At 42.7% G+C, this 26,295-nt stretch overlaps 1 protein-coding gene across 1 annotated transcript in view; it reads right to left on the minus strand.

Annotated features, from left to right (window-relative positions):
- Window positions 1-13,357: 13,357 nt before the first annotated feature.
- Window positions 13,358-26,295, minus strand: part of fbxo42 (F-box protein 42) — a 43,644-nt gene continuing 30,706 nt past the window's right edge. Inside the window, exons 6-10 of the mRNA XM_038773133.1 lie at window positions 22,179-22,289; window positions 20,008-20,104; window positions 18,442-18,498; window positions 16,259-16,375; window positions 13,358-14,613 (exon numbers count right to left, since the gene is read on the minus strand). Coding sequence (XP_038629061.1) covers window positions 13,477-14,613; window positions 16,259-16,375; window positions 18,442-18,498; window positions 20,008-20,104; window positions 22,179-22,289 — 1,519 coding nt within the window. The 3' untranslated portion in view covers window positions 13,358-13,476. The remainder of the gene's footprint in view (window positions 14,614-16,258; window positions 16,376-18,441; window positions 18,499-20,007; window positions 20,105-22,178; window positions 22,290-26,295) is intronic.

Consider the following 26,295-nt stretch of genomic DNA (forward strand, 5'->3'; position numbering starts at 1 on the left):
TTTCACCTGAATGAGGCTTAGCCTTGCATGAGGAAGTGGAGTTGGTTCTGCACAGTGCTTCACTCCAGAGTCCCCACCCTATTTCCATCCCAAGCTCTTCTGCCCATTTCTCCTGAGCTTCTTCCAGTGGAGACCTTTCTAAATGTTGACCTTATAAATCCCCACAGTTTCCCCTCCCCAGACTGTCCACGTCCAGTAACTCTTCGAGCATTGTGCTTCTCGGGGTTTGTGGGTATGTAGTCTTCTCCTTGCAAAGAAAGTTTTTGACCTGTAGATGTCGGCATTCGTTCCCGGTTGGTAGGTCCAGTGCCTCCGTCAGCTCCCCGAGGGTCGCTAATCTGTCCCCCTTGCAAAAGTCCCTAACTGTCAGTGTCCCCCCCAGTCCTGTCTCCACCTCTTAAATGTGGCGTCGAGCATGGCTGGTGCAAACTTATGGTTGCTGCAGATGGGGGCCATGATGGACATACGAGTCAGACTGAAATGTTGCCTCATCTGGTTCCAAGTTCACAGGGTCGCTACCACCACTGGGCTTAGGAGTGTTTTGCTGGCGGGGATGGGAGTGCCGCCATGGGAAGCGCCCGGAAGGGTGTCCCTGTACAAGAGGACTCCTCCACCCTCACCTATTCCGTGTTTGGGTCCTGTGCCCATCCCTTCACCTTTTCTGCTTTGGTTGCCCAGCGGTAGTATTGCAAGTTCGGGAGGGCCAGGTACCTGTTTCTTCTACTTTGTAGTACTGTTTTGGGGATTCTTGGACACTTTTGCCCAGGTTAAGTTTGTAGCCCGAGATGGCTCCAAACTCTCCCAGGTGCTTCATGATTTCTTTCATGTCACTTTGTGGATCTGAGATGTAGAGGAGCAGGTCACCCACATAGAGCGAGACTCTGTGCTCTCTACCCCCCTTCGGATTCCCTTCCAGCCTCTCGCCGCTCTCAGGGCGATCGCCAATGACTCGATGGCCGGGGCGAACAGGAGCAGGAACAGCAGACATCCCTGCCTGGTGCCTCTGTGTAGCTGGAAGTATTCAGGTCTGGTGGCATTGGTCCGTTCACTGGTCTTGGGGGCATTGTATAGGAGTTTCACCTATGAGATAACCCTATCCTTACAGCAGCACAGTGGTTAACTTTGTTGCTTCACTGCGGCAAAGTCCAGTGTCCGATTACCAGCTTGGGTGATTGTCTGTGAAGAGTCTGCACGTTCTCCCCGCCCCATGTTTGCGTGGGTTTCCTTCCACAAGTCCCAAAAGATGTGCTTCTTAGGTGAATTGGACATTCTGAATTCAGTGTACCCGAACAGGAGCCAGAATGTGGCGACTAGGGGATTTTCACAGTAACTTCATTGCAGTCTGATGTAAGCCTACTTGTGACACTAATCAAGATTGTTATTATTTAGTCCAAACCGCTCTAGTACCTCAATGAAGTATCTCCACTCGACTCCTTCCTGGCACCATTCTCATTTGTCCCTCCACCTCCGGGAAGAACCTGCTCATTCGGGTTCTGGTCAGGTATGCTCGGTGGGGGCACACGGTGGCGCAGTGGGTTAGCCCTGTTGCCTCATGGCGCCGAGGTCCCAGATTCAATCCCAGCTCTGGGTCACTGTCCGTGTGGAGTTTGCACATTCTCCCCGTGTTGATTGGATTGATCACGCTAAATTGCCCCTTAATTGGAAAAAATGAATTGGGTTAACTTTATTTAAAAAAAGAAATGTGGAATGCTGTCCCTCATTGGCAGAGGTCTTGAATACAAACATAGGGATATGATGGTGGAACTATTCAGAACAGCAGTGAGGTCACAAATGGGGTATTCTGTGCTGTTCTGGTCACCACATTACAGGAAGGATGTAACTGCTCTGGAGAGAAGATTTACTAGAATGTTGCCAGGGCTGGGGAATTGTAGCCATGAGGATTGAGGTTGTTTTCCTTGGAACTGAAAAGGCTGAGGGGTGACACGATTGAGGTATACAAAATTGTGAGGGGTAGAGATAGAGTAGACAGGAGTAACCGGTTTCCTTGGCAGAGTTCAAAAACTTGAGGTTATAAAAAATAATTAGTGCCTGGTCTGGTAAGGAAATCACTAACATCATCAGTGTTTACTGATAAATGCAGCTCAAATTTGTTTCTGGCTCCAGATTCACATGACAGTGCTCGCCTGCATTTATTTTCAGACTGACATTCCAGTGCCAAACTGAGGGAGTGCTGCAATACCAGAGATAATGTCCTTAAGATTAAACATTGAAGCTTCTGATTCCTGCCACTTTCTCCATCTTGCTCAAACATCACTATCTTTGGCCTCGAATGCTGTTCAATGAGGCTGAATGCAAGTTCAAAATACAGCAACCCATCTTTCCACTTTTACAGCTTTAACACTGAGGCTGCACCAGAATTTCTGGGAATGGAGTCAGAGTTTTACAGCACAGAAAGAAACCCTTCGGCCCATTGTGTCTGCACCAGCCATCAAGCACCTATCTAATCCAATCCTATTTTCCAAACACTTGGTCCGTAGCCTTGTATGTTATGGCATTTCAAGTGCTCATCAAAATGCTTCTTAAATATTGTGAAGAGGTAAAGATCCCCTATGGGTGGTCTTCACCATTGAGGTCTATCGGCCTTTCTTTTTTTTTTAAATTTAGAGTGCCCAATTCATTTTGTCCAATTCAGTGGCAATTTAGCGTGGCCTATCCACCTACCCTGCACATCTTTGGGTTGTGAGGGCGAAACCACGCAAACACAGGGAGAATGTGCAAACTCCACATGGACAGTGACCAGGGGCCGGGATCGAACCTGGGACCTCGGTGCCATGAGACAACAGTGCTAACCACTGCGCCACCATCGTCCTTTATTTTAACACATTCCAGGCCACAGAAATCCTCCCATTTTGTCAGTTTTCCATGCTTCCCCTCCACTGTTAATCTGCTGCAACAATTTACACCTCTATGCACCCATCTTTTGCTTCTATATTTGTCTATCGTCTCCATTTGGCTCACATCATACTATTTAATCACTCCTGGTTTCCATACTATAAACCTTCCTATTTTGTTTGATCTTGGTCATTTCCCTGCACACTTATTATGTCTCTCCCCCCACCCCCATGCATTAAGCCGGAATGAGACTCTCACTGGGGATATTTTGATGTATCTCACTCTTGTAAATAAACCCATCTATGTATTATCAGAGGTTTGTGAACTTTTCTTGAATTCGGGTATCAAATTTGAACTTTATTCATTAGGGAAATAATGTAATGGAAGATACTGAATTGATCAACGAATATCAGTCACCAATTGTATAGTCATAGCACAATTCAGCACAACAGGCTACATTACCTTCCAAGTCTCCAATGAACTGTTTCTGCACAAATTATTTACCAGGTTCGATTCCCGGCTTGGGTCACTGTGCGGAGTCTACACGTTCTCAGTGTGTGTGCGTGGGTTTCCTCCGGGTGCTCCAGTTTCCTCCCTCAGTCCAAAGATGTGCAGGATAGGTGGATTGGCCATGCTAAATTGCCCTTCGTGTTGGGTGGGGTTACTGGGTTATGGGGATAGGGTGGAGGTGGGGGCTTGGGTAGGGTGCTCTTTCAAAAAAGAGCCGGTGCAGATTCGATGGGCCGAATGGCCTGCTTCTGCACTGTAAATTCTATGATCTGTCCTTTGTTTGATTGCCACACCTTTAAGTATTCATTTTTCAATTAACTACAATTGCCATTGAAACAAACTGAAGCACTCTGCTCCAAAAGCTACTTGTGGTAGAGAATCCCAGGTTCTAAAATTGCATGAAGAATTTTTTCTAATCTCCCCAGTCAATTCTTTTTTGTAATTATTTTGGTCTCAGCAGTGAGCTTTGGCAGGTTAAGTTATGAAGACCATCACAGTTGAGCTCCACATGCATATGCTTTCAAGTAAAAGGCACTGGAATACTTTAGCTGCAGGGTACTGCCCTTTCCTTACACTGTCAATTGTAGCATTGCTACAAGATCAAGTATCGACAACCTGGAAAGTTTTGTTCTATTTAGCATTGTACTATAGTAAGTTGTGCCTTTAATCAGCAGGCTTTGTACTTGACACCAAGTCTTGTGCACAGGTATGAGTGATGGGATGTGTTAAATTATCTCTGGGCCAATAGTCCAATCTTTTTGTTTTTAAGCAGATATGGATGGGGATCTACTGTAGTTTCATCAACTTCAGTTTTACATTGATTTTCAGAAATTGTAACTTTTTAGATTTATTAAATTATTCTAATATTTTGTAAAATCCTTCAGTGTCTACATGGTACCTTTTGATGGGAGAGACTTTCCTAACTATACTAATTGTACAGGTATAAATAAGTGCACAGGGTATTAGCGCAGTGAAAGTTAAAACCCTATAAATAATTGATTAGAATCATAGAATCCTTATTTTGCAGAAGGAGCCCATTCGGTCAATGTCTGCACCGACCCTCTGAAAGGCCACCCTACCTAGGCCCAAGCCCCCATCCTATCCCTGTAACCCCATATAGGGGCAATTTAAATAGCCAATCCATCTAACCTGCAAACCGTTGGACTGTGGGAGGAAACCGGAGCCCCCGGAGGAAACCCAGGCAGACGCGGGGAGAATGTGCAAACTCCACAAGGTCGGAATCAAACCCGGGTCCCTGGCGCTGTGATGCAGCAATGCTAACCACTGTGCCACCCCAGGCTATAGTTAGAATGTTTTATCTAACTTTCAGCACCCATCTTTAGGGATATAAAGATCATGGAGAGAGTACAGAAGATATTTATTGTGATACAAGGGATTAAGAGGTTTTAGCTGGGGTGAGGCTAGAAATATTGTGAATTATTTTCACAAGAAGAGTGAGATGAAGAGGAAATTGCTTGTCATAAGAGGAGCGGTTGAGGACTCTAGGTCTGTACTCGTTGGTGTTTAGAAGGACGAGGAGGGGATCTTATTGTAACTTACAGGATACTGAGAGACCTGGATAGAGTGAACGTGGAGAGGATGTTTCCACCAGTAGGAAAAACTAAAATCTAAAGGCACAGTCTCAGATTAAAGGGATGATCCTTTAGAACTGAGATGAGGAGGAATTTCTTCAGCCAGAGGATGGTGAATCTGTGCCGCAGTAGGCTATGGAGGCCAAGTCACTGAGTGTCTTTACAAGGATAGATAGGTTCTTGATTAATAAGGGAATTGGGGTTATGGAGAGAAGGCAGGAGGATGGGATGAGAAACATATCAGCCATGATTGAATGGCGGAGCAGACTCGATGGGCCGAGTGGCTTAATTCTGCTCCAATGTCTCATGGTCTTATTTTGATAGTAATCACTCAAATTTGAACACCTCAAAGTAAATTGGACAAATCTATTTCCACTGGTTGGTGAGTCATGACTTCAGTGTTTCCAAATGAGGAGACGCACCTTGAATTGGTTAAAAGCCAGATGTGCAATATTATCAAAGATAAACGGCAAGTATTAGAGAAGTTAGTTAATCTAAACAAGGTGCTGAGACTTCATGGGACACACCCAATAATCCTGAGGGAAATAGGCAAAGAAATAGCAGAGGCAGTATTTAGTAATTTCACCTTTATTAAAGATCCCAATGTTTCCTACCACAGATGTTAATTGTGTGTAATTTCCTGGGCTACTTCCATCTTAGTTTTTGAAAACGGATTGTATTTACCAAATGCCAGTCTTCCAGCATGCACCTCCTCTCAATAGAAGCATAAAACAAATTTCTAGGGCCTCAGCAATTTTTCCACCCATTTCGCTGATAAAAAAAAATTAAAAGTATTCCACAAATGTGTGATCCTCGCCTCATACCACCTTATATCTGCAGTGGTAAAGATGCAGCTGAAGAAATTTCAAGTGAGAACTATCAAAATCATGTTCGTCTAAAGTTTTGGCTAAGATTGAGCCTCTGGAACAATTCATGTTCTTCCGAGCATCAGCTCAAGAAAAGGAAAATGTGACCTTTTGGGAAAAGGCTCAATTCTTTCGGCCATCAGGAACTATCCTGACTACTATGATAAATGCAGTAAGTCAGCTGCTGTCTGGTGCAATCTGAGGCAGCTTTTTAAACCTTCCTCAATATGAAAGGACATCACGTTCCTAGAGGTTGACCACAGTGAATTTACAATTTCATTCAACTTTTAAAAAATAAATTTAGAGTACCCGATTCTTTTTTTCCCAATCAAGGGGCAATTTAGTGTGGCCAATCCACCTACCCTGCACACCTTTTTGAGTTGTGGGGGTGAGACCCACACAGACATGGGGAAAATGTGCAAAATCCACATGGACAGTGCCCCGGGGGCCAGTATCGTATCGGGTCCTCGGTGCAGAGGCAGCACTGTGCTAACCACTGTGCCAGCCACATTCAACTTTCAACAACAGGTAGGTCACTTGATTACTTGGGTAAAACATGCAAGAGCTCACAGTGGATATAAATATCATGGGATGGGAAGGATCACACCTAAAATTAATTATCAAAAGGTCTGTTGCCATGATCTTCACTTTTATGATTTACTCTCTGTGGACGGTAATCATCAGATACACATTCACCTGCTAATTATGTCAATGTTTTTTCCTTCCTATTCCTATCTTCCCAGTGATAACCCTTGCTCGGTTACAAGATCTGGGCTAGGTAAATTACCCAAAAGTAACCTACCCAAATAGTCAATCATATGTGAGTCTAGATGAGTGATGACGGGCTATTTGGTCATGTAGGGTATCCCAACTTCCACACACATACACTTTTCAACAGAGGATATTGCATATGCAATGGGAGCAAGAACCTTGGTTGATTTCCCCTCCTAGGCCAATGCTGGCATTCCTATTACTAATCTGTCTGAAATCAGTTAACATAGAACAAACCAGGAATTTAACCTGGAGTCTGCGTTGCTCAGACGCAATTCACGTTGAAACTACACTATCAGGTGCTCTACTTAACAGCAATAACAATTCAATTCTTTCTTTAAACAATGTCTTTTTAATTAAAGGTTGGTTCAGTTTTACAAAACACCTCCATTTCACTCTAAATCATGGACTCAGGCAACAACACCTGCTCAGCCCATAATACAAGCTACTGTTGCATCTGTGTAGGAATGCTGTGCAGATTTTACACAAGACCACTGCATTAGAGAGGAAAGCTTCTGATATAAACAGAAGCTATTCTGATGGGGAGAAACCTGGTTTAAGTACAGCTTCCCAACGCTGATTCAATCATCCGCATTGACAACAACAGTCATTTCAGCACAAAAGCAGGTTTTACAAAATTCTATTGACTCTCACTGAAATGACTGTTGTTATAATATGTCCAGATAAGTTTTCAATTTCTCCTTCCACTGAAAAGGTTAAGTTTCAAATTCAAAATATTAATACAAGAGTACAGAATGCCAACTGTTTCAAATACCATCACCATATTGCAAAAAAAAAAATCAATGTGTCAGATTTGTACATAAGCATTGCTAATAGTGCTAGCTATTATGCGGCGTTGAGGGGGGGGGGGGGGGGGGGGGGGGGGAGAACAAGAATAATGAGATGGAATCCCAATTGTAACTGAGGCATCAACTGTTTATTTAAACTACCGGAGAAAGCTAGACAGCATTATGATTAATGGTCATCGACCTGAAATGTCATTTCTACTTTTCTCTCCACAATGTTGCCAGATCTGCCAAGTATTTCCAGCATTTGTTTTGTATTTCAGATTTCCAGCATCTGGAGTATTTTTTTCTTTTTGCCTTGTTTTAGCATTAAAGAGGTTTCTGCATATCATTTGTGTTCATTTGGAACCAGATGTAAATCAAGAAAACACAGATTCAGCATTAGACTATTCACAGCTGCGCAAAAAATGTTTGTATCTTTATATTTCAGTAGGTGACTGCAACACATTCCTTGTGCATCAGGCTGATGACCTGGCTGGAAACCTGCTCTGGTGCACTTGTGCTGAAATCTCAGATTCCCTCCTTCCCAATTAATTTTACAATTCATACTTGCACATTCAGAGTGGGGAGTGGAAAAGAAAGCAGTGGTTTGCCCACTGCAACTCCAGAATTTCTGCTCTACTCAAGCTGCCAGCTGCAGCTCGGAGGGAACAAAAAAACATTTGCTATAGGGACAGAGCAGCAGCAACTCCCTGGGCAAGAATCTCCATGGTTGTGCAAAGAATTGAATGCAAAACAGATTCTCTCAGTTCATACAGAAGAGCTAAAAATAAGATGTTGCTACCAGGGACTACTCTACCATGTGACAAGCCTAGAGGAAAATACAAAAAAAAGGAATATTTTGAGATTTAGTTTCTTGTTTTTCTAACATTGCAAAAACTTCTCTGAACCACCCAATTGGGTATCAAGGGTTAAAAACTGCATCTGGTCGGTCTCAGCTCCCAACATGCCTAAGCCCTAAATTTGTCATTGAGTTAATCAGGTCTTGGGCATACTATAAAATAGGTTTGGCTACTCAATACAGTACCAAGGGAGCCTGCTCCATCAGTGTTGTTGGCTTTCGGATGAGACAAGTCTGCCTTTTTAGGTGTATGTTAGATTCCTTAGCACTATTCAAACAGGACGATGTTACTCAGTGTCCAGATCAACATTAATCCCTCAACCACCACCACACATGACTGGTCATTTGTCTCAGTTACAAAATGTTGGGACTGTGTGTGCAAATCGTCTTTCCCTATGTTACAAGTGAACTGAATTTTGAAAGTATTTCATTGGAATATGAAATGTTTTGTCAAATTCTGATATACTGAAGTGCAATTTATTTCAATGTAATTTTTTCTTCCTAAATTTATGATAGTAAAGCTTTAGATTTCTGAAAAAATAAAGAGGGGGTATTGGGTGATGCAGAGTCTGTCACTAATCTTTAACCTTTACGCCTGAGTTTGTGAAATAAGTCTCCCAAAATCTGCTCGCTGGAGAAATCCTGTATGAAATAGGGTTGGCCATTCCAAGTGGGCACTCGTCAACAAAAAAGTAAGTTGACAATACGAGAGAGGCAACAGGCTTTTTAGTAATGGAAAATTAACGTTTTCTTCTGTTCCTGTGAAAATGCGGAGGGTGCTTGTGCTGTACGTGACCTGTGAGCTAGATGGTCAATTTGCAAACTGGTTCACTCTTTCATCTTAAGCACAAATTAGGATTTTTTAAAAAACTGAACAAAAATGATATTAAGCAACGGTGCAAAGTCAAAAATAGCGCATCAAAAGAGGTGAAACAAATCAAATGGTTGATAAATAGATAAACCCAAGCCAGTGAAGATGCACCCTGATAGAAATTGGCAGAGGAAGATGAAACCAACTCAGCACTTAACTGCTCGGTGTAATACATCAATAGAACATCTGCAGGGGATTATAAATAGTCAATGAACAAAGAGTTCTCAGGCTTCAAGTGTCATAATTTCCCTTCCTGTTGTGTTTGAAATTGTTTGAACTAGTTTGTATTGATGCCCAGTTCTGCAACAGCTGAACATGTAAAATCATCGGATTGGATGGCAGGAGCTGAAGTCAAGAGCCAATCATTTAGGTATTCTCTAAATACAATTGGTTAATTGGTCAAGTGTTTTTTCACCATACTATACTGAAATCAGACTATCCTGAGGGGTCAGGGTATGCAAAGAGGAACAGCTATGTGCCAGTAACAGGATGCCAACAGAGCTACTGTACATTCAGGTGCTTGTTGCCGGGAAACCCATCACAATATGTGAGTCTATGAACCAGGCTACACTTGTGTCCAAAATGAATTGGTCATGCTCGTCCCATAAAATCACATCTCATCCACTATTAGATAAATTAGGCACAGGTTGGCAGAACAAATGGTTAAGGACCCTCATGTGTACACAGGGATACTTGCTGGTGCATAACTAGCTAAAACTGCCCAACTTACATTCTTCCCACCTTTTGGTACAGAATTACTCTACCCATTAGGGTTTTCTGACCGTTAGTAGGAAAGATCCCACATCCTCGCCAGTGAACATCTACCCCATTACGTTCCATTAGTGAGATTAGCTGGTTAATCAACAATATCCTAGAGTACTGTGGATATGGCTGCTTTAGTTATCAGATAGCCAAGTCTGTACAGAGAACTTACTGGCTCTAAATATCCACCACCAGGCATAACATCTTGGAGCAATCCAGAGTGCAACAGACCATGCTTACCTTCCTCCTCAGGAAGATAGACACGCAATTGATACAGTGACAGCATGACACAGCTTGGATAGAAAAAAAGTTTGAGAATCAGTGGAAGGATAAGCTGGAACCAGTTTGAATAGCTACGTTTTGGGGTTGAAAGTATTGCATAGAATTTAACGTCACTGATTTTGTGAATCAATAGTATGATTACGTGATTAGGAAACAGGCTGACATAAATAGCACCACAGCTGTGGTTTTACTTGGAGAAAAATCACAAATACAAAATACATCTGCATCACAAACCTCATCAAACCCGGGCATGAATTCAATGAATTGAGGTGTGAAAAGGATTCCCAGATATGTACCCATATATCCAACAGTCTTGTCATATACCTGGAGCACATCAAAAAGTGAAAGGTTTTTCACCAGTTACATTTACTTGATTCAAAATTTGAGCAGCATTTTAGTTCATCCTTACATTAACTGAAACCTGTAGAAAATAGATCAAAGCAGCAGGTCTGGCAAAGGGACCACATCTGTGCAATTTAAAGCCATTTTACTGCCTTCAACACGTTTGTAGTAAACTCAAAGAAGCTGATATCTTCCATAAAATCATGGCATTCAGAGCCCTGTGACAAGCTCACTTCTCTCCAGAGTGATTTTCCTGTGCTCAGGGACCGCACATGATTCTCTGGTTTTCAGGGCAATTGTCAACACTTTGAGTTTCATTTTGAAGGATCTGGCATTTGCAGATTAACCCAAACAGCATACAAATCAGCCAGGGTCTCTTGACTGTGTCACATCATATAAAATGTTACCCATTTTGTTGCAGCAGATGCCAAACCACCAAATTTCACAAAGACAACTGAGGGAGTTGGTTAATGTGTGAACTGTTGCACCCATTAGCTTCAATGTACATTCATCTCGTGTAGGACTACAGGGCTGGCCTGGGGTCTAGATAAACCTTTATGTGGCTACATATACATATTAGTAAATCAAAAGCTCAACCATCCAACAAAATTCATGGTGACCTCATGAGTTCCAATTTGAAAGCTATAATGTGGGTGATTGGCTTTCAAAAGACAGAATGTCCTTTAAAGGCCTGTATTTGCTGCCATGTGCTTTTGAAAGCTGCAATTCTTTAATTCTGCTGCGCGTGTTAAATCTTATCCAAATTCTTCCATCCTTTATGATCAGCAGTTTGTTAGATTTTAACAATGTGAAATTTATGGAGCATCACACCACAAACTATCCCACTTTCTAATAATAGGGCACTGACACTCACAATACTGTGGGATCGGCTCATAACTGCCTCCCTTTCACCGTTAACACAGTTCCTCTCTCTGTGCATGCCCATGGGCTTACATTGCACCCTGCCTGATGTGGGTTATAGCCAGAGCTGGGATTCAATATTGTTTCTCTTACTGACAAGTGAGAAAGAGGACAAAGAAAAATTAGGAGACAAGACTATCCTGGCATCCACAAAGTGGCTGAAAAGGCTATATTAAAACTATAAGACAATTATGTTAACTCTCTGTTGTGTGTGTGGGGTTTTTGTGTGTTTTTTTTCCCTTTCACAATCTCTCCATGGAAGCTACCCAGAGTACCATATTTCATTTTGGGATCTCAGTGTGTGACAAATCGCAAAACTCACCACCTCTCCTTGGTGCAACTCACAGGAGCAATCCTAAAGGCAATGGGGTTCACAATAAAATGGCGGCAAATTATACTGACTTGAAGTCCATGACTCAAAAATCAGCAGAAAGACAATGGATTCTTAAAGTAAATAGTTCAGGAAAATTTCCCACAGCAAGATTGAAGCAAAGTACCTATTTCTCTCGGCAACTTAATTCTGATCTTAGCCTTGGATTAATAGACAATTATAGGCAGTACACGCCAACTCATTTGATGATGGAATTGCTCTTAACGCAAGATAAAATTAAAAATCGTTATTTAATTAAAACAGGATATTGTTTTTGTTTCAAAAGACAACTGTACACAATTGATGAACAAAGACATTGCGTGGTGTCAGTTAAATGGCCTTAATTGATTGGAACAGGCAGGAAAATAAAACATTGGCTTTACAAAAGCGAAATTCCAGAAACAGAAAAGCTATCAAACATCACCGAGCAAGTTCCCTGTGTCACTGAAAATAGATCAAAGCAAGTGAGATGTGCGATTCTCTCAATTAAACTGAGACAGCGGTGTTAACTAGTTCCCTGATAATAGCCATTAAAATATAAATAAAACACCAGTTACCAATTGTGCCCAGACTGAAATGAGAGTCATATTTCTAAGAGACAACAGAATTTAATACAACATAGGGCTGCAGCAATACATTCCAACTGATTACTACCAGACTCAACCTGTCTTCAACAAAAAGGCTCTTGTCCTTTGAATTGACTCCATCCTATCTTGGTGACAATTATGGGGCTTCCATCTCTCAAGTATCTCTATATTAAGTCATTAGGACAACTATAGAAAAGCCAACATTCCTTCGTCACTTGCCCCCACCAAGAATAGAGCGCCCCCCCCCCCCCCCCCCCCCCCCCCATCCTTTATAATGGAATAGATGCAATGAACGCTCTCTCCTCCCATTGGGTGAATACAATCAGGGCAGATGTCTCTTTCCACAGTTGGACAGGTATGCCCTGGTATCAATGACCCCAATCTGCAGTGGGACAAGTACTGTGGCAAGTACCAATTCTGTCCACGTCTGTATTTCTCTTTCTCAATACATTAGCTGCACTGTTTCTCTTTAAAAATAAATTAGTTATAAACTGCAGTAAAGAAAAAGGTTAAACTCTTTCATTGACCAGAATGTACGTGTCAACTTAACTGGCTTTGGAGTCAGCATGTGCAATTTTTGGAGAACTTGGTTTATGTCAGTTAGCTGATCTGATAAAGAATAGTCACTGAGCAGATTGAAGGTTGCGACCAAAATATTGAATCGCAAAAATAACCCATCTCAATGAAGTGGGCATTAGCTCCTATAGATAAGCTGCAACTTCAAACCAGGCATTGCAGACTTCTGCAAACCCGCTGTGCCACTACCAATGAATGCACTTGTTTATAGTAAGATCTCACTTAGCTAAAGCATGTTTGCTAACCTGTAACATACCACACATGATTTACTGCAATGGTGGAAATATTCACACGCCATTTCCTTATCCAGTCAGTATTGAAGGCAGCAGAAGCTTTTCAGAACATAGCGAGAACCAAATTAAGACAGATCAGTCCGAATGTAACAAACTCACTGAAATGGAGTAAAATTTGTGTTTTAACAAGCAAACTTTAAGCCACTTTCAGAGTAGTTTTACAGATAAATGTTTTTTGAATTCACAGCTCATGGGTGTGCATCAGGTAATGTGAAATACCTTCAGATGGTGCATTATCTCTTAGCTCGCACAAAATACAATGCATTGGTTTTTGGATAGTACTTCACATTCTGTTTCTTGTCCATTAGCCCCCCAAAAATTATCAACTCGCCTCGGCCTTGTACCACTGTGTGGAGGCTGGTTTCTGGTGGGCCAACAACTGAGCCGGTGTTGAATATTTTCCAATTGACTTTTCCCTTCTCTTTTGCATCTTTTATATCCAACACATACATTTGCATTGGCTTGCAGTTCATGCTCTGGTACAAGGGTTTCCCTACATTGAGAGACTGAGGTGGGTGGTGGCCTAACCGGCGTGCAATTGGTGGCAGTGTATGTCCATCTGCCTGGGCGGGTACAGGGCGTAGTGGTGCATCAGTACTGTTTGAACTTTGACCATGGTTTCCTGGTATTACAGATAAAGGAGCTGAACTTCCGCTAGCTGAAACAATAGACGATGAACTTTGTGGTAAGAAATCTTTGACGGCCTCCAGTCCTCTTCGGAGTGCTCCTGGTGAGACTGGGCCTGGAGAAGCACTTGTAATGTGAGGTGGTGTGTGAATTCCATTTGTCTGCTCTGGAGTATTGCCAACATTAATCTCAGCTCCTGGACTTGTCCCATTTCCATCTTCTCCATGGTTGCTGCTGGAAGAGGCTTTTGAGTCCCAATTGACGGAGTCCTGTGACCTAAAAGGATCTAATCCTGAATCTACCTTCTGTTCCACTGGTGTGCTTTGCCTCGTGACATGCGGAAGTCCTCCAATAGAACCTCGAAGATCATAACCCTCCACCACAACTGATGTGACAGGAGATCCTGGCTGTACTGGACTATCCAAAGAGCCAGCTAAGGATCCTGGGGATAATGTTCCACCATTTAAAACTGGTGACCTTTCCCCTTTGGCTGGAGATAGGCTACCTTCCCGAGAACCGGATGTTGTTGGCCTATGCGTCCTTGGCCGCAAAGTACCCCAGCGTCCATTCACACAAGGAACTTCATCTGTACTTCGTACGGGAGATTGCGATCGATGCTCTCTCATTTCTGCGCCAAGGGCTGGTGGTGTGGCACTGATAGGAGATGGGCGAGAATGCAAGCTGGGACTGAGAGGGGCTCGACCACTAGGTGCTTGGCTGAACACTACCACACACTGTCCAACCTAGAAATTAAATGAGCAAGATTGGTCAATCTTATCCACAATTCTTAACAAAATTATAACATAAATTCTATTAAAAGTTTTACATGAACAAATCATCTCCTCTGCCCTCCTTAAATGAAGGATTGGACAAAATTATGGGGGTGGAGAAAAGCTATTTCTTCTGATAATTCATTTAATTTACCGAAAATTATTTTAATCCCTTTCTTGCCTCAACAATAAGATTATTCTCGTTCCCACAATCCACTGTCACTCTGAAATTAATTAGCCCGTGCCGGGTGACGGTCTATTCAAGTCCACAGTCACTCTGCTAGGTGGCAGTCTAACTAAATCCATACTTATTTTGATGAGTGGCAATCCATTAAAAAGAGCCCATGTTCACTGTAATGGGTGCAATGATTAATAAATTAATAGTGATTGTGAATAGTTAGTTAATTTGATATAACTATCTCAAATTAACTTAGCTTACAATCATGTCTCTTAATTTAGCATTTAAAATTGCAATACCATCAGCTAGTACCTCAGGAGTTCATTATTAAAGAACTTCATTCAATAAAAGTTGTTTCCAGTGCATTTGCACAACTATTGCAGAGATCTTGCCCCTTAAAGTCATACTGATGGACCAAATTACAGATTGTTCTATTTGTAGAGCTTGTGGAAAAGAATATAAAACAGGATAATGCAAGAGAGAACAAATGACTTTTAGAAAATAAAAATCAAATTGAGTCATGGTTTTACTAGTAACCTGGTATAAATGGATAATGAGATGTAACTGATTAGCCAACTTCTGGAGTGCACTCACTCTCCTCGCGCCCCAGAGCTAACCAGATATTACTTATGGTGAGAAATTATGATTTCCAAATTTTTGATTGCATTACTTTATGTATATAGAGACTGACCTCCGTCAGATGTGGAAGGTTCTTGACATGGTAAGATTTTAATTAAGGAATAAATCAAAGCGTGATCTCTTGTAAAGCAACCATTTTTAATTTTATTTATAAATTTAGAGTACCCAATTCATTTTTTCCAATTAAGGGGCAATTTATTGTGTCCAATCCACTTACCATGCACATCTTTTGGGTTGTGGGGGCAAAACCCACTCAAACACGGGGAGAATGTGCAAACTTCACACGGACAGTGACTCAACCAGAATCGAATTTGGGACTTTGGCGCCATGAGGCAGCATTGCTAACCACTGTGCCACCGTGCTGCCATGATAGGAGGGTGAATGGCTGCAATTAAAATTGGTTTCATAGCATAAGCCACAATCCAGAAGTAATCCAAACAAATATACCATCTCTCCTGAAGGTGCCAACTTCTGTCTGCAGTACAGCTGCACAGGTGCCAGTCACTGTTCAGTACATTAGCCACAATTCCAGACAGTGAGCGTTTGTGTGCTATTCGACTGTTACCTACATCCTAACCATTGATGCACTTCTGGCAAGGATTATTAAATAATCAACGGCAAAGACTCTGATCAATTTGTCCTTTTTTTAAACCAGAAGGGCAGTCAATACCCTTAAACCCTAGCCAAAATCAGCTAACTCAGTATAAATCTACCCAGAATTTTTTTAGTCTATTCTCAGCTGGTCTTGGGGTTAACCAGCTGAGTCTTCTAATCTCCACATTTATCAAAACGTGGTCTTACCCGACAGGCCGGATGACACCATAGCTCTGGTGCCCCATGCTCCTCATTCTCCACTTTTAGCTGTTGCCATGTCCAAGGGGTGCAGTTCATGTGTAGCAGCCAGGCATCCTTAAACAGCTGTATCAAAATAGCAATTCAACAAGTTTTAATGTATAAATAAAAAGCATGCTGACTTGGTCATTTAGTAGTGTGGACACAATCGGCCATTAATTAACAGACAGCACAATGTTGACATCAATTCAAACTACCCTGGCTCAGGGCAGTCTACCAGGTTCAACACCACATCAAGGTTTAGGTTCACAAGATACTGAAATATAGCTTTTTAAATAGTGTGCAGTAGCTCCCTGTTACTGCAATACACCTTTTATTTATGCAGGCATTGAACATGCACAACTCTATGTATATGTCTCATTTAGGTAGAGGGTGACAGTCTATCAAAAATCTGTAGATGCTCTAAAACATGAAATTGGATGTATCCAACAGCTGTTTATGGTGTCATCAACATACATTTGCACTATACCGCATTAAAAGGTAACAACATGGAATTGTAAATTGACCACGTGTAGCACTGCAGCCACCAGATTTATAACACAGCCGATGGCCCTTCACATTTACATCATTATTAGGGTTGCTGCCTTAATTTAACACCCATCGTTTTTGCCATTTATTTTGGGCTAAATTTATTTTCAAGCAGTCTTTAAAAAAAATGGTTCATATATTGTTTTTCTCAAAACTGAACTAAAAATCGGAATTAGTAATGTGACTTGAAATTACGTGGAGTTATAATTCAGTGTCTGTCAGATCAGTATCTCTCATATTAGCAAAACACAGCCATTCAGCCGACACAGCCTGCACAGACCTTTTAATTGTAGAATCTCTTGATCTTTTTCATTTTAATTTCCTATTCTTCCTCCAAAACCTTTAGCATTTATACTTCCCAAGTATCCATCCACCTTCTTTTTAAAGAGTTCAATCAAGCGTGCCTTCTAGAGCATTATGTTCTTCATTTTATTACAATCCCAGACCAGACGCCAACAGTGGCTAGGATACTGGACCAAAACCCCAATATTTTAGTTTATTTGTAAGATTCTGGAGAATGAATGATTCACTCCAGGAGCAATTGCATAAAGAAATAGGGATTTGGTATTTTTAAAACAAAAATTATAAATATATTAAGTTATTTAACTTCACACCTGAAAAGAACAGCTTACAATTACCCCTTAACCACCTCAATCTCCAGTAAACAATAAGAAAATAAACATACAGCTCTCAATCCATCTTAAAATCAGCATGGCATAGAGTAATACTTGCTTCACAGAACAGATTTGGCTTCCTGTTAGAACCCCTTTAGACTCTGGTTGAATGTCTTCAAAATGCTGGTTCACTTGGCATCATTCAGCTTCTTCTTTGTCCTCAGACAAGACTGCTCTGCTTTAAATATTATTACTCTTTTTATAACTATCCTACTGAGAGAGAATTGTGGACTTAAGTGTCAGACAGATCAGACTTCAACCCTTCTCCAAAGCTTTCTCCAAAGGTCTCTGCATTCCTTAGCTCCACCCAGCAATGACCTCATCTCCCCAAGCTGAAAAACAAAATAACTCTACAGGCTGAAACCATATAAACTCCTCAGAGACTTTCTCCAGTCAAACCACAGTGCATTTTCCCAGACTGAAAAACACATTTCTCTGGTCAATTTCACCTTGGCTGGCTCCTAAATCGCCCAGGCCCTGCATAACACCATCCTTTTAAAAAACATGACGACTGCAGTCAGATACACTATAACTCAAGGCTTTTAACGCTTAAATTGTCCCAATATTTAGAATCCAATATTCCTAAAATCTTCCTGTCGTCACAATTCTCACAACCCTCTGTCCACAAGTTTGTTTTTCTCCCAGATTTATTTTAAACTGATATTCTTTAACAACCATGAAAACTGAGCATTACTGATCCAATCAAAATTTGCTTACTTAATTTCCTAAATCATTGAACATTTAAAGGTACAGAAAGCATGAAACGTTTAAGAGAATTAAGTAATTGTCCTCAAAGACTGTTTTTCCCAATTACTACATAGCAATCTTTCATCAGTGTTACTGGCATCTACTGTAACTAGCCCAAATATTAGATGCAATAGATAGGGACCATTGGGGGGCATTGTATAGGATGAAGATGCAGATACTCACTGCATTGGGTCCTCCACAGCCTCCCAGGATCAGGATAGTCTCATGATCAATAATAATCTAAATCAAAGTTCAAAATTTTTTATGTCAAAGTCTTTATCCATCAGTGACTACATCAGAAGTAATATATTAATCAAATACTCTTGACAGCTCTTCTGCAAAGCACGTCTAAAATATAGGGCATACTTTTTTGTGAACAAGCTGACCCATTTAAATCAGAAGCAGAACTGTGTTCACTAGGTGACCATTTACTAACATTGCAAATCAGTGTGGTAGGTCTGGCATTGAATTCTCTTACTTTTACAGAAATCAAACAAAGTGGTGATGACATTCTTTCTGAAGAATGGCACTGTCATAATGTAGGAAAAGGAGCAATCGATTGTACACAGCAAGGTCCTAGATCCCATGAGATAATGACCAATTACTTTGTTTTAGTTTTGATTAAAGGATAAATATTGATCAGGACACAGAGAACTTTCTTGCTCTAAATGCACTTTGCATGAAATGAAAATGGCTTATTGTCACAAGTAGGCTTCAAATGAAGTTACTGTGAAAAGCCCCTAGTCGCCACATTCCGGCGCCTGTTCGGGGAGGCTGGTACGGGAATTGAACCCAGCTGCTGGCCTGCCTTGGTCTGCTTTTTAAAAGCCAGCTATTTAGCCCAGTGTGCTAAACCAGCCTGAGGGAGCACGCAAGGCCTTTATTTAGGCCTTTATCGTTGATAATACAAAAACTTCAGCATGGAACTGAAGCCCCACCACAGATTTTGTATTGAGTCTCTGTCATAAGACTTAAATCTACGACATTCTGGCTCAGAGGTGAGAATGTATTGACAAGCCAAAGCTGAGAACTTCATACTTTAAACTGTATCTGCTTTAATGAGAAGAGGAGGCAACAATCTGTTTATCAGTAACATCTCAACATAATAATTTGTACCCAGAATATTTTTTTCAATGTGGAGACAAGATGGCACATGCTAAACCAGAGTGATTTCACAGTATCTAAAATGATTCCATGGCTCTATATGGGTGAGAAAACGAGCTCTAAAAGAAAAGGTGAAAAGAAGATAGGATAAATAATAGAAAAGTTAATTATGAGGGAAAAAAGTGAAGACAAAACACTAAAAGGAAACAAATTAAGGAAATGAATTGTCACAAAGAACACGATGAAATCATGGTAAGGTCCTTTTAGAAACTGTTATATCACAACTGAATGAAGCTACCTGAATATAGGTTTTTAATTGTAAGTTCACAATGCCATCTCATATCACATTTGCTGGTATGTATCTATCTAAATAGAACAGCACTTCATATCGGGGAAGAAAGACAAATCTGAATATCCCACACCTCAGTTATTTCAGCTCTGAGTTGAGGATATGTTTAACCTCAGGCAGCTTTTTGATATTCCAGCAACCCTGCTACTCCTTGATTAACTGCACCAAAACCTGGTCTACAATGGCACCAACATAGATCACATCTCAAATGCACATTCCTCAGTGAACCAAGTTTAAAAAACCGTGCACACTGAACAAGAAGCAAAGTCACCGTCTGGCCTCTCCCTTTCTCTTACCTGGGACTGCCCACCCCTCGGATGGGGCATGCTACCCGATGTTGCCGGTTTGGACCAGGCCCATTGCTCCATATCTAGGATCCAGACTTCATTACTCCTGAACAGGTCAAAACAGTGCAGGTCAGGAAAGAAATACAAAAGCTAAGTCAGCAGATAATGCAAAGATCAAGAAAGGAAGAGCAACACGTGAATAAATCATGAGAAATTAATATTGGAGCAAAGCGACTGTCAGAGAATTAGACGGGCGGCACGTTGGCACAGGTTAGCACTGCTGCCTCACGGCGGCGAGGACCCGTGTTCGATCCCAGCCCTGGTCACTGTTCACGTGGATTTTGCACATTCTCCCTGTGCCCGCGTGTGTCTCGCCCCACAATCCAAAGATGTGCAGGGTAGGTCGATTAGCCACACTAAATTGCCCATTAATTGGATTTTTTTTAAAAAAGGAAAAGAATTAGACTGCCAGGATTCTGCTTATCAAAGAGAAAGGGCTGCATTAAGAGCAATACAACAATCAGAGTGACAAGATCATTGAAGCCAAGCGGTGATGGAATGTACACAATGTAACTCAGTATCTGAATACTTGCTGCGCAACATCAAAGCTTTCAAAATGTGGATTAGGGTTAAATCAGGGGCACTAAATCTGATCAAAAAGAAAGTTACTAATTGACGGGAGGTTTGCGAGCCTGGGAGAGTTGGAGGAGAAATTTGAGCTCCCCTCGGGGAACATGTTCAGGTACCTGCAGGTAAAGGCATTTGCTAGGCGGCAGGTGGAGGGATTCCCTTTGCTGCCCGCGAGGGGGGCGAGGGACAGGGTGCTTTCGGGGGTCTGGGTCGGGGATGGGAAGGTATCTGATATCTACAAGGTAATGCAGGAGGTGGAGGAGGCGTCAGTAGAGGAGTTAAAGGCTAAGTGGGAGGGGGAGCTGGGGGAGCAGATTGAGGATGGGACATGGGCGGATGCCCTGGAGGGGGTTAACTCTTCCTCCTCATGTGCGCGGCTTAGCCTCATCCAATTCAAGGTGTTGCACCGGGCCCATATGTCTGGGACTAGGATGAGTAGGTTCTTTGGGGGCGAAGACAGGTGTGTCAGGTGTTCGGGGAGTCCAGCGAACCATGCCCATATGTTCTGGGCATGCCCGGCACTGGAGGAGTTCTGGAAGGGGGTGGCGAGGACGGTGTCGAGGGTGGTAGGATCCAGGGTCAAGCCAGGCTGGGGACTCGCGGTTTTTGGGGTTACGGTGGAGCCGGGAGTGCAGGAGGCGAGAGAGGCCGGTGTTTTGGCCTTTGCGTCCCTAGTAGCCCGGCGGAGGATCTTGCTACAGTGGAAGGATGCGAGACCCCCAAGCGTGGAGACCTGGATCAATGACATGGCGGGTTTTATTAAGCTGGAGAAGGTCAAATTCGCCCTGAGAGGATCGGTACAAGGGTTCTTTAGGCGGTGGCAGCCTTTCCTCGATTTTCTTGCTCAGCGATAGGGAACTAGGTCAGCAGCAGCAGCAACCCCGGGGGGGGGGGGGGGGGGGGGGGTGTTGACTGTTTATTTAATTTAATTTATTTTCAAGTTCTCTTGTCGTTTACCGGGTTTGGGGGGTTCGATATATGCGTTGCTACGGTTTTGGGGGTGTTATGCTTATTATGTTGTTTTATTGTTGTTTGTTACTGATTTGTGGCAGCTGGTCACTCAGTCACATTGGTTAAGGCTGATCACAGATCTTCCAGCACAAGTAACTTCACAAAATAATAGGAAATCCTGGCATTTGTGAAAAGCTCCTCTAAAGCCGACATATTGATGATCAAACACATCATCTGCAGCTGTAGGATGTTGGCTATACTTGTGACTCCACACACAGCAATCTCCTGATCTCAGTGGTGCCACCAAAAGTGAACCCTTGACACTCCACAAGAGAAGTGTGATCAAAATCAGATGCATCATGTCAAGCAGCTCTTGGGGACCCCTGGGAGTCAGGTCAAGAGATCGACACACTCTTAAAAACCAGTGAAGAGCATGCAAGCAACACACCTTGTAGCAGGCAGTAAAATTAATTTTAAAAATGAGCAGCACATTCAAAGTGCGAGACAACCTAAATATTGGATGTCATTGCAAAATGCCAGCACGGAATAGTTTCTGCCTAAGCCTAGCTGCAAATTCCTGAAGGTGTATATATACATACATTTGCCGAGAGCCCAACGACCCTCCAAATACAATCATTTTATCTCCTATTACAGAGGATGAATGGCCAGCCATCGGAGGGGGTCCATGAGTTGTTACAATACAGTTCCACCTTCAGAGAGAGAGTAACAGAGAAATCAGTTATTGAAAAGAAAATGTTCACAACCCAATCCATGCTCAGTATAATCCAAACAGCAAAGAGATATTAAAAGAATTTTTCTCCAGTCAATTTCGGCCAGAGCTACAACTAGGTGCTACAATGGTACTCAGTGCACCAAGACTACAGAGGGAATCAGCTCAAGTTCTGCCCTGGTGCAAATTGTTGGTTAAACACAGTTTTGGGTTCAGGTATTTGCAACGGGGAACAAAGAAATGGTAACCACCTAAATACATTGTTCTATTTTCAAAAAGTAAGTCTTACAACACCAGTAACACAGTAAGACTTCTTACTGTGCTCATCCCAGTCCAACGCCGGCATCTCCACATCATGTTTTCACAAAGGAAGACACAAATAACATGCCAGAAATATTGGGGAACACCAGGAGGGAGGAACTGAAGGAAATTGGTATTAGTAGAGAAATGGTGTTGGGGAAATTGCTGGGATTGAAGGCGGATGAGAGGGCCTGATAATCTACATCCCAGAGTGCTTAGGTAGCCCTAGAAATGTGGATACATTGGTGTTTTTTTCCAAGATTCTATACTCTCAAACAGTTTCTACAGACTGGAGGGTAGCTATTTAAAAAGGGAGGCATGGGCAGCATGGTAGCACAGTGGGTAGCACAGTTGTTTCACAGCCTCAGGGTCCCAGGTTCGATTCCCAGCTTGGGTCACTGTCTGTGTGGAGTCTGCACGTTCTCCCTGCGTCTGCGTGGGTTTCCTCCGGGTGCTCCAGTTTCCTTCCACATGTCCCGAGAGATGTGCTGTTAGGTAATTAGGACATTCATCAGGACATTGTGTACCCCCGAACAGGCGCCAGAATGTGGCGATTCGGGGATTTTCACAGTAACCTCATTGCAGTGTTAATGTAAGCCTACTTGTGACAATAGGGGCAGCACGGTAGCATGGTGGTTAGCATAAATGCTTCACAGCTCCAGGGTCCCAGGTTCGATTCCCGGCTGCGTCACTGTCTGTGCGGAGTCTGCACATCCTCCCCGTGTGTGCGTGGGTTTCCTCCGGGTGCTCCGGTTTCCTCCCACAGTCCAAAGATGTGCGGGTTAGGTGGATTGGCCATGCTAAATTGCCCGTAGAGTCCTAAAAAGTAAGGTTAAGGGGGGGGGGGGGGGTTGTTGGGTTACGGTTATAGGGTGGATACGTGGGTTTGAGTAGGGTGATCATTGCTCGGCACAACATCGAGGGCCGAAGGGCCTGTTCTGTGCTGTACTGTTCTATGTTCTATGTAATAAAGATTATTATTATTAAAGAGAAAACATGGAATTATAGACCTGTCAACCTGATGTCAGTAGTAGGGAAAATTCTGAGAGTCCATTATCAAAGGTTTTACAGCAGAGGATTTGCAAAACAATGGTAGAATCAGACGGGGTCTGCATGGATTTACAAAAGGGAAATCATACTTGACAAATCTAGTGGAATTCTTTGAGGATGTAACTAGCAGAGTTGTTGAGGGGGAGCCAGTGGATGAGGATTATTTGGACTGTCGGAAGGCTTCTTTTTTTTAAAATTTAGTGTACTCAATTCATTTTTTCCAATTAAGGGGCAATTTAGAGTGGCCAATTCACCTACCCTGCACATCTTTGGGTTGTGGGGGCGAAACCCACGCAAACACAGGGAGAATGTGCAAACTCCACACGGACAGTGACCCAGAGCCGGGATCGAACCTGGGACCTCAGCGCCGTGAGGCAACAGGGCTAACCCACTGAGCCACTCGGAAGCCTTTTAATAAAGTCCCACTGTGGGGATAGTGTATTGAGATGGACAGAAAATTGGCTGGGAGACGGGAAACAAAGAGCAGGAATAAGCAGGTAATTTTCTGAATGGCAAGCAATGACTAGTGGGGTACCGCAGGGATCGGTGCTATGACTCCAGCTGTTCACAATATATGTTAAAGATTTAGATGAAGAAACTAAATGTAATATCTCCAAATTTGCAGAGGGCACAAAACTGGGTGGGTGGGTCAGCTGTAAGGAAGATGCAGAGATGCTTCAGTGTGATTTGGCCAAGCTGAGTGAGTGGGCAAATGCAGTATAATGTGGATAAATATGAGGTTATCCACTATGGTAGCAAAAACAGGAAGACAGATTATCTGAATGGCTATAAATTAAGAGAGGAGAATGTGCAACGAGACCTGGGTGTCCTCGTACACTAGCCGCTAACGGTAAGCATGAAGGTGCATGCCAGCAGTAAAGAAGGCAAATGGTATGTTGGCCTTCATAGTGAGAGGATTTGAGTACAGGAACCTTGCTGCAATTATACAGGCCTTGGTGAAGCTACACTTGGAATAGTGTGTGCAGTCCTTATCTGAGGAAAGGTATTCTTACTATAGAGGGAGTGCAGAGAATATTTACCACTGATTCCTGGGATGATGGGACTGATGTCTGAGAAGACATTGAATTGGTTAGGATTATATTCGTTGGGAGTGCAGAAGAATGAGGGGGGTCTCATAGAAACCTATAAAATTCTAACAGGACTAGACTGGGTAGATGCAAGAAGGATGTTCTCGATTATGGGGTGTACAGAACCAGGGGTCATAGTCTAGGAATACAGGGTAAACCTTTTAGGACTGAGATGAGAAATTTCTTCACCTAAAAAGTGGTACTGTGGAATTCGCTTATCACTGGAAGCAGTTAAGCCAAAACATTGTATGTTTTCAAGGGGTTAGATATAGCTCTTGGCAAGGTCCCAGGTTCGATCCCGGCTCTGGGTCACTGTCCGTGTGGAGTTTGCACATTCTCCCTGTGTTTGCGTGGGTTTCGCCCCCACAACCCAAAGATGTGCAAAGTAGGTGGATTGAACATGCTAAATTGCCCCTTAATTGGGAAAAATTAATTGGGTACTCTAAATTTTTTTTTTTTTTTTTTAAAGATATAGCTCTTGGGGATATGGGGGAAAGCAGGAATAGGTTACTGAGTTGGATGATCAGCCATGATCATCATGGACAGCACGGTAGCTTGGGCGATGCGGTATCACAATGTTAGCACTGTTGCTTCACAGCACCAGGGTACCAGGTTCGATAACTGGCTTGGGTCACTGCCTGAGCAGAACCTGCACATTCTCTCCGTGTCTGTGTGGGTTTCTTCCGGGTGCTCCGGTTTCCTCCCACAAGTCCCAGAAGACGTGCTTGTTATGTGAATTGGACATTCTGAATTCTCCGTGTACCAGAACATGTGACGACTAGGGATTTTCACAGTAACTTCATGGCGGTGTTAATGTGGGCCTACTTGTGGCAATAATAATGATAAAGATTGTTAAAAAGATATTGACTGGCGGAGCAGGCTCAAAGTGCCAAATGGTTTCCTCTTACTCCTATTTTCTATGTTTCTAGGTGCACTCAGCCTGACACATGAAAAGTGGACACTTAATGAGGAACAGCAAGGTGGCTGAACATCCTGGACTAGGACCCAGAACTAACCCATCTCAAGAAGCCTGAAGATGCAGCACTTAGCTGGCGAGATATACTGGACATCTACTACTCACACTGGTCTGCTGCAAAAATAAAACGTCACGAGGTTTATAAAAATGATACCTGGACTTACAGGGAGAGATCCCTCAAATTAGACCTGTTTTTGCTAGAATTTCAAAGGTTATGGGGTGATCTGATCGGTGCAATCAAGACATTCACAGGGGGGCAGCACGGTGGCGCAGTGAGTAGCATTGCTGCCTCACGCGCCGAGATCCCAGGTTCGAGCCCGGTTCTGGGTCACTGTCCGTGCGGAATTTGCACATTAGAACATAGAACATAGAACAGTACAGCACAGAACAGGCCCTTCGGCCCTCAATGTTGTGCCGAGCCATGATCACCCCACTTAAACCCACGTAACCCGCATACCCGTAACCCAACAATCCCCCCATTAACCTTACACTACGGGCAATTTAGCATGGCCAATCCACCTAACCCGCACATCTTTGGACTGTGGGAGGAAACCGGAGCACCCGGAGGAAAC

Source organism: Scyliorhinus canicula, chromosome 16, assembly GCF_902713615.1.
Source record: "Scyliorhinus canicula chromosome 16, sScyCan1.1, whole genome shotgun sequence".
Taxonomy (NCBI): domain Eukaryota; kingdom Metazoa; phylum Chordata; class Chondrichthyes; order Carcharhiniformes; family Scyliorhinidae; genus Scyliorhinus; species Scyliorhinus canicula.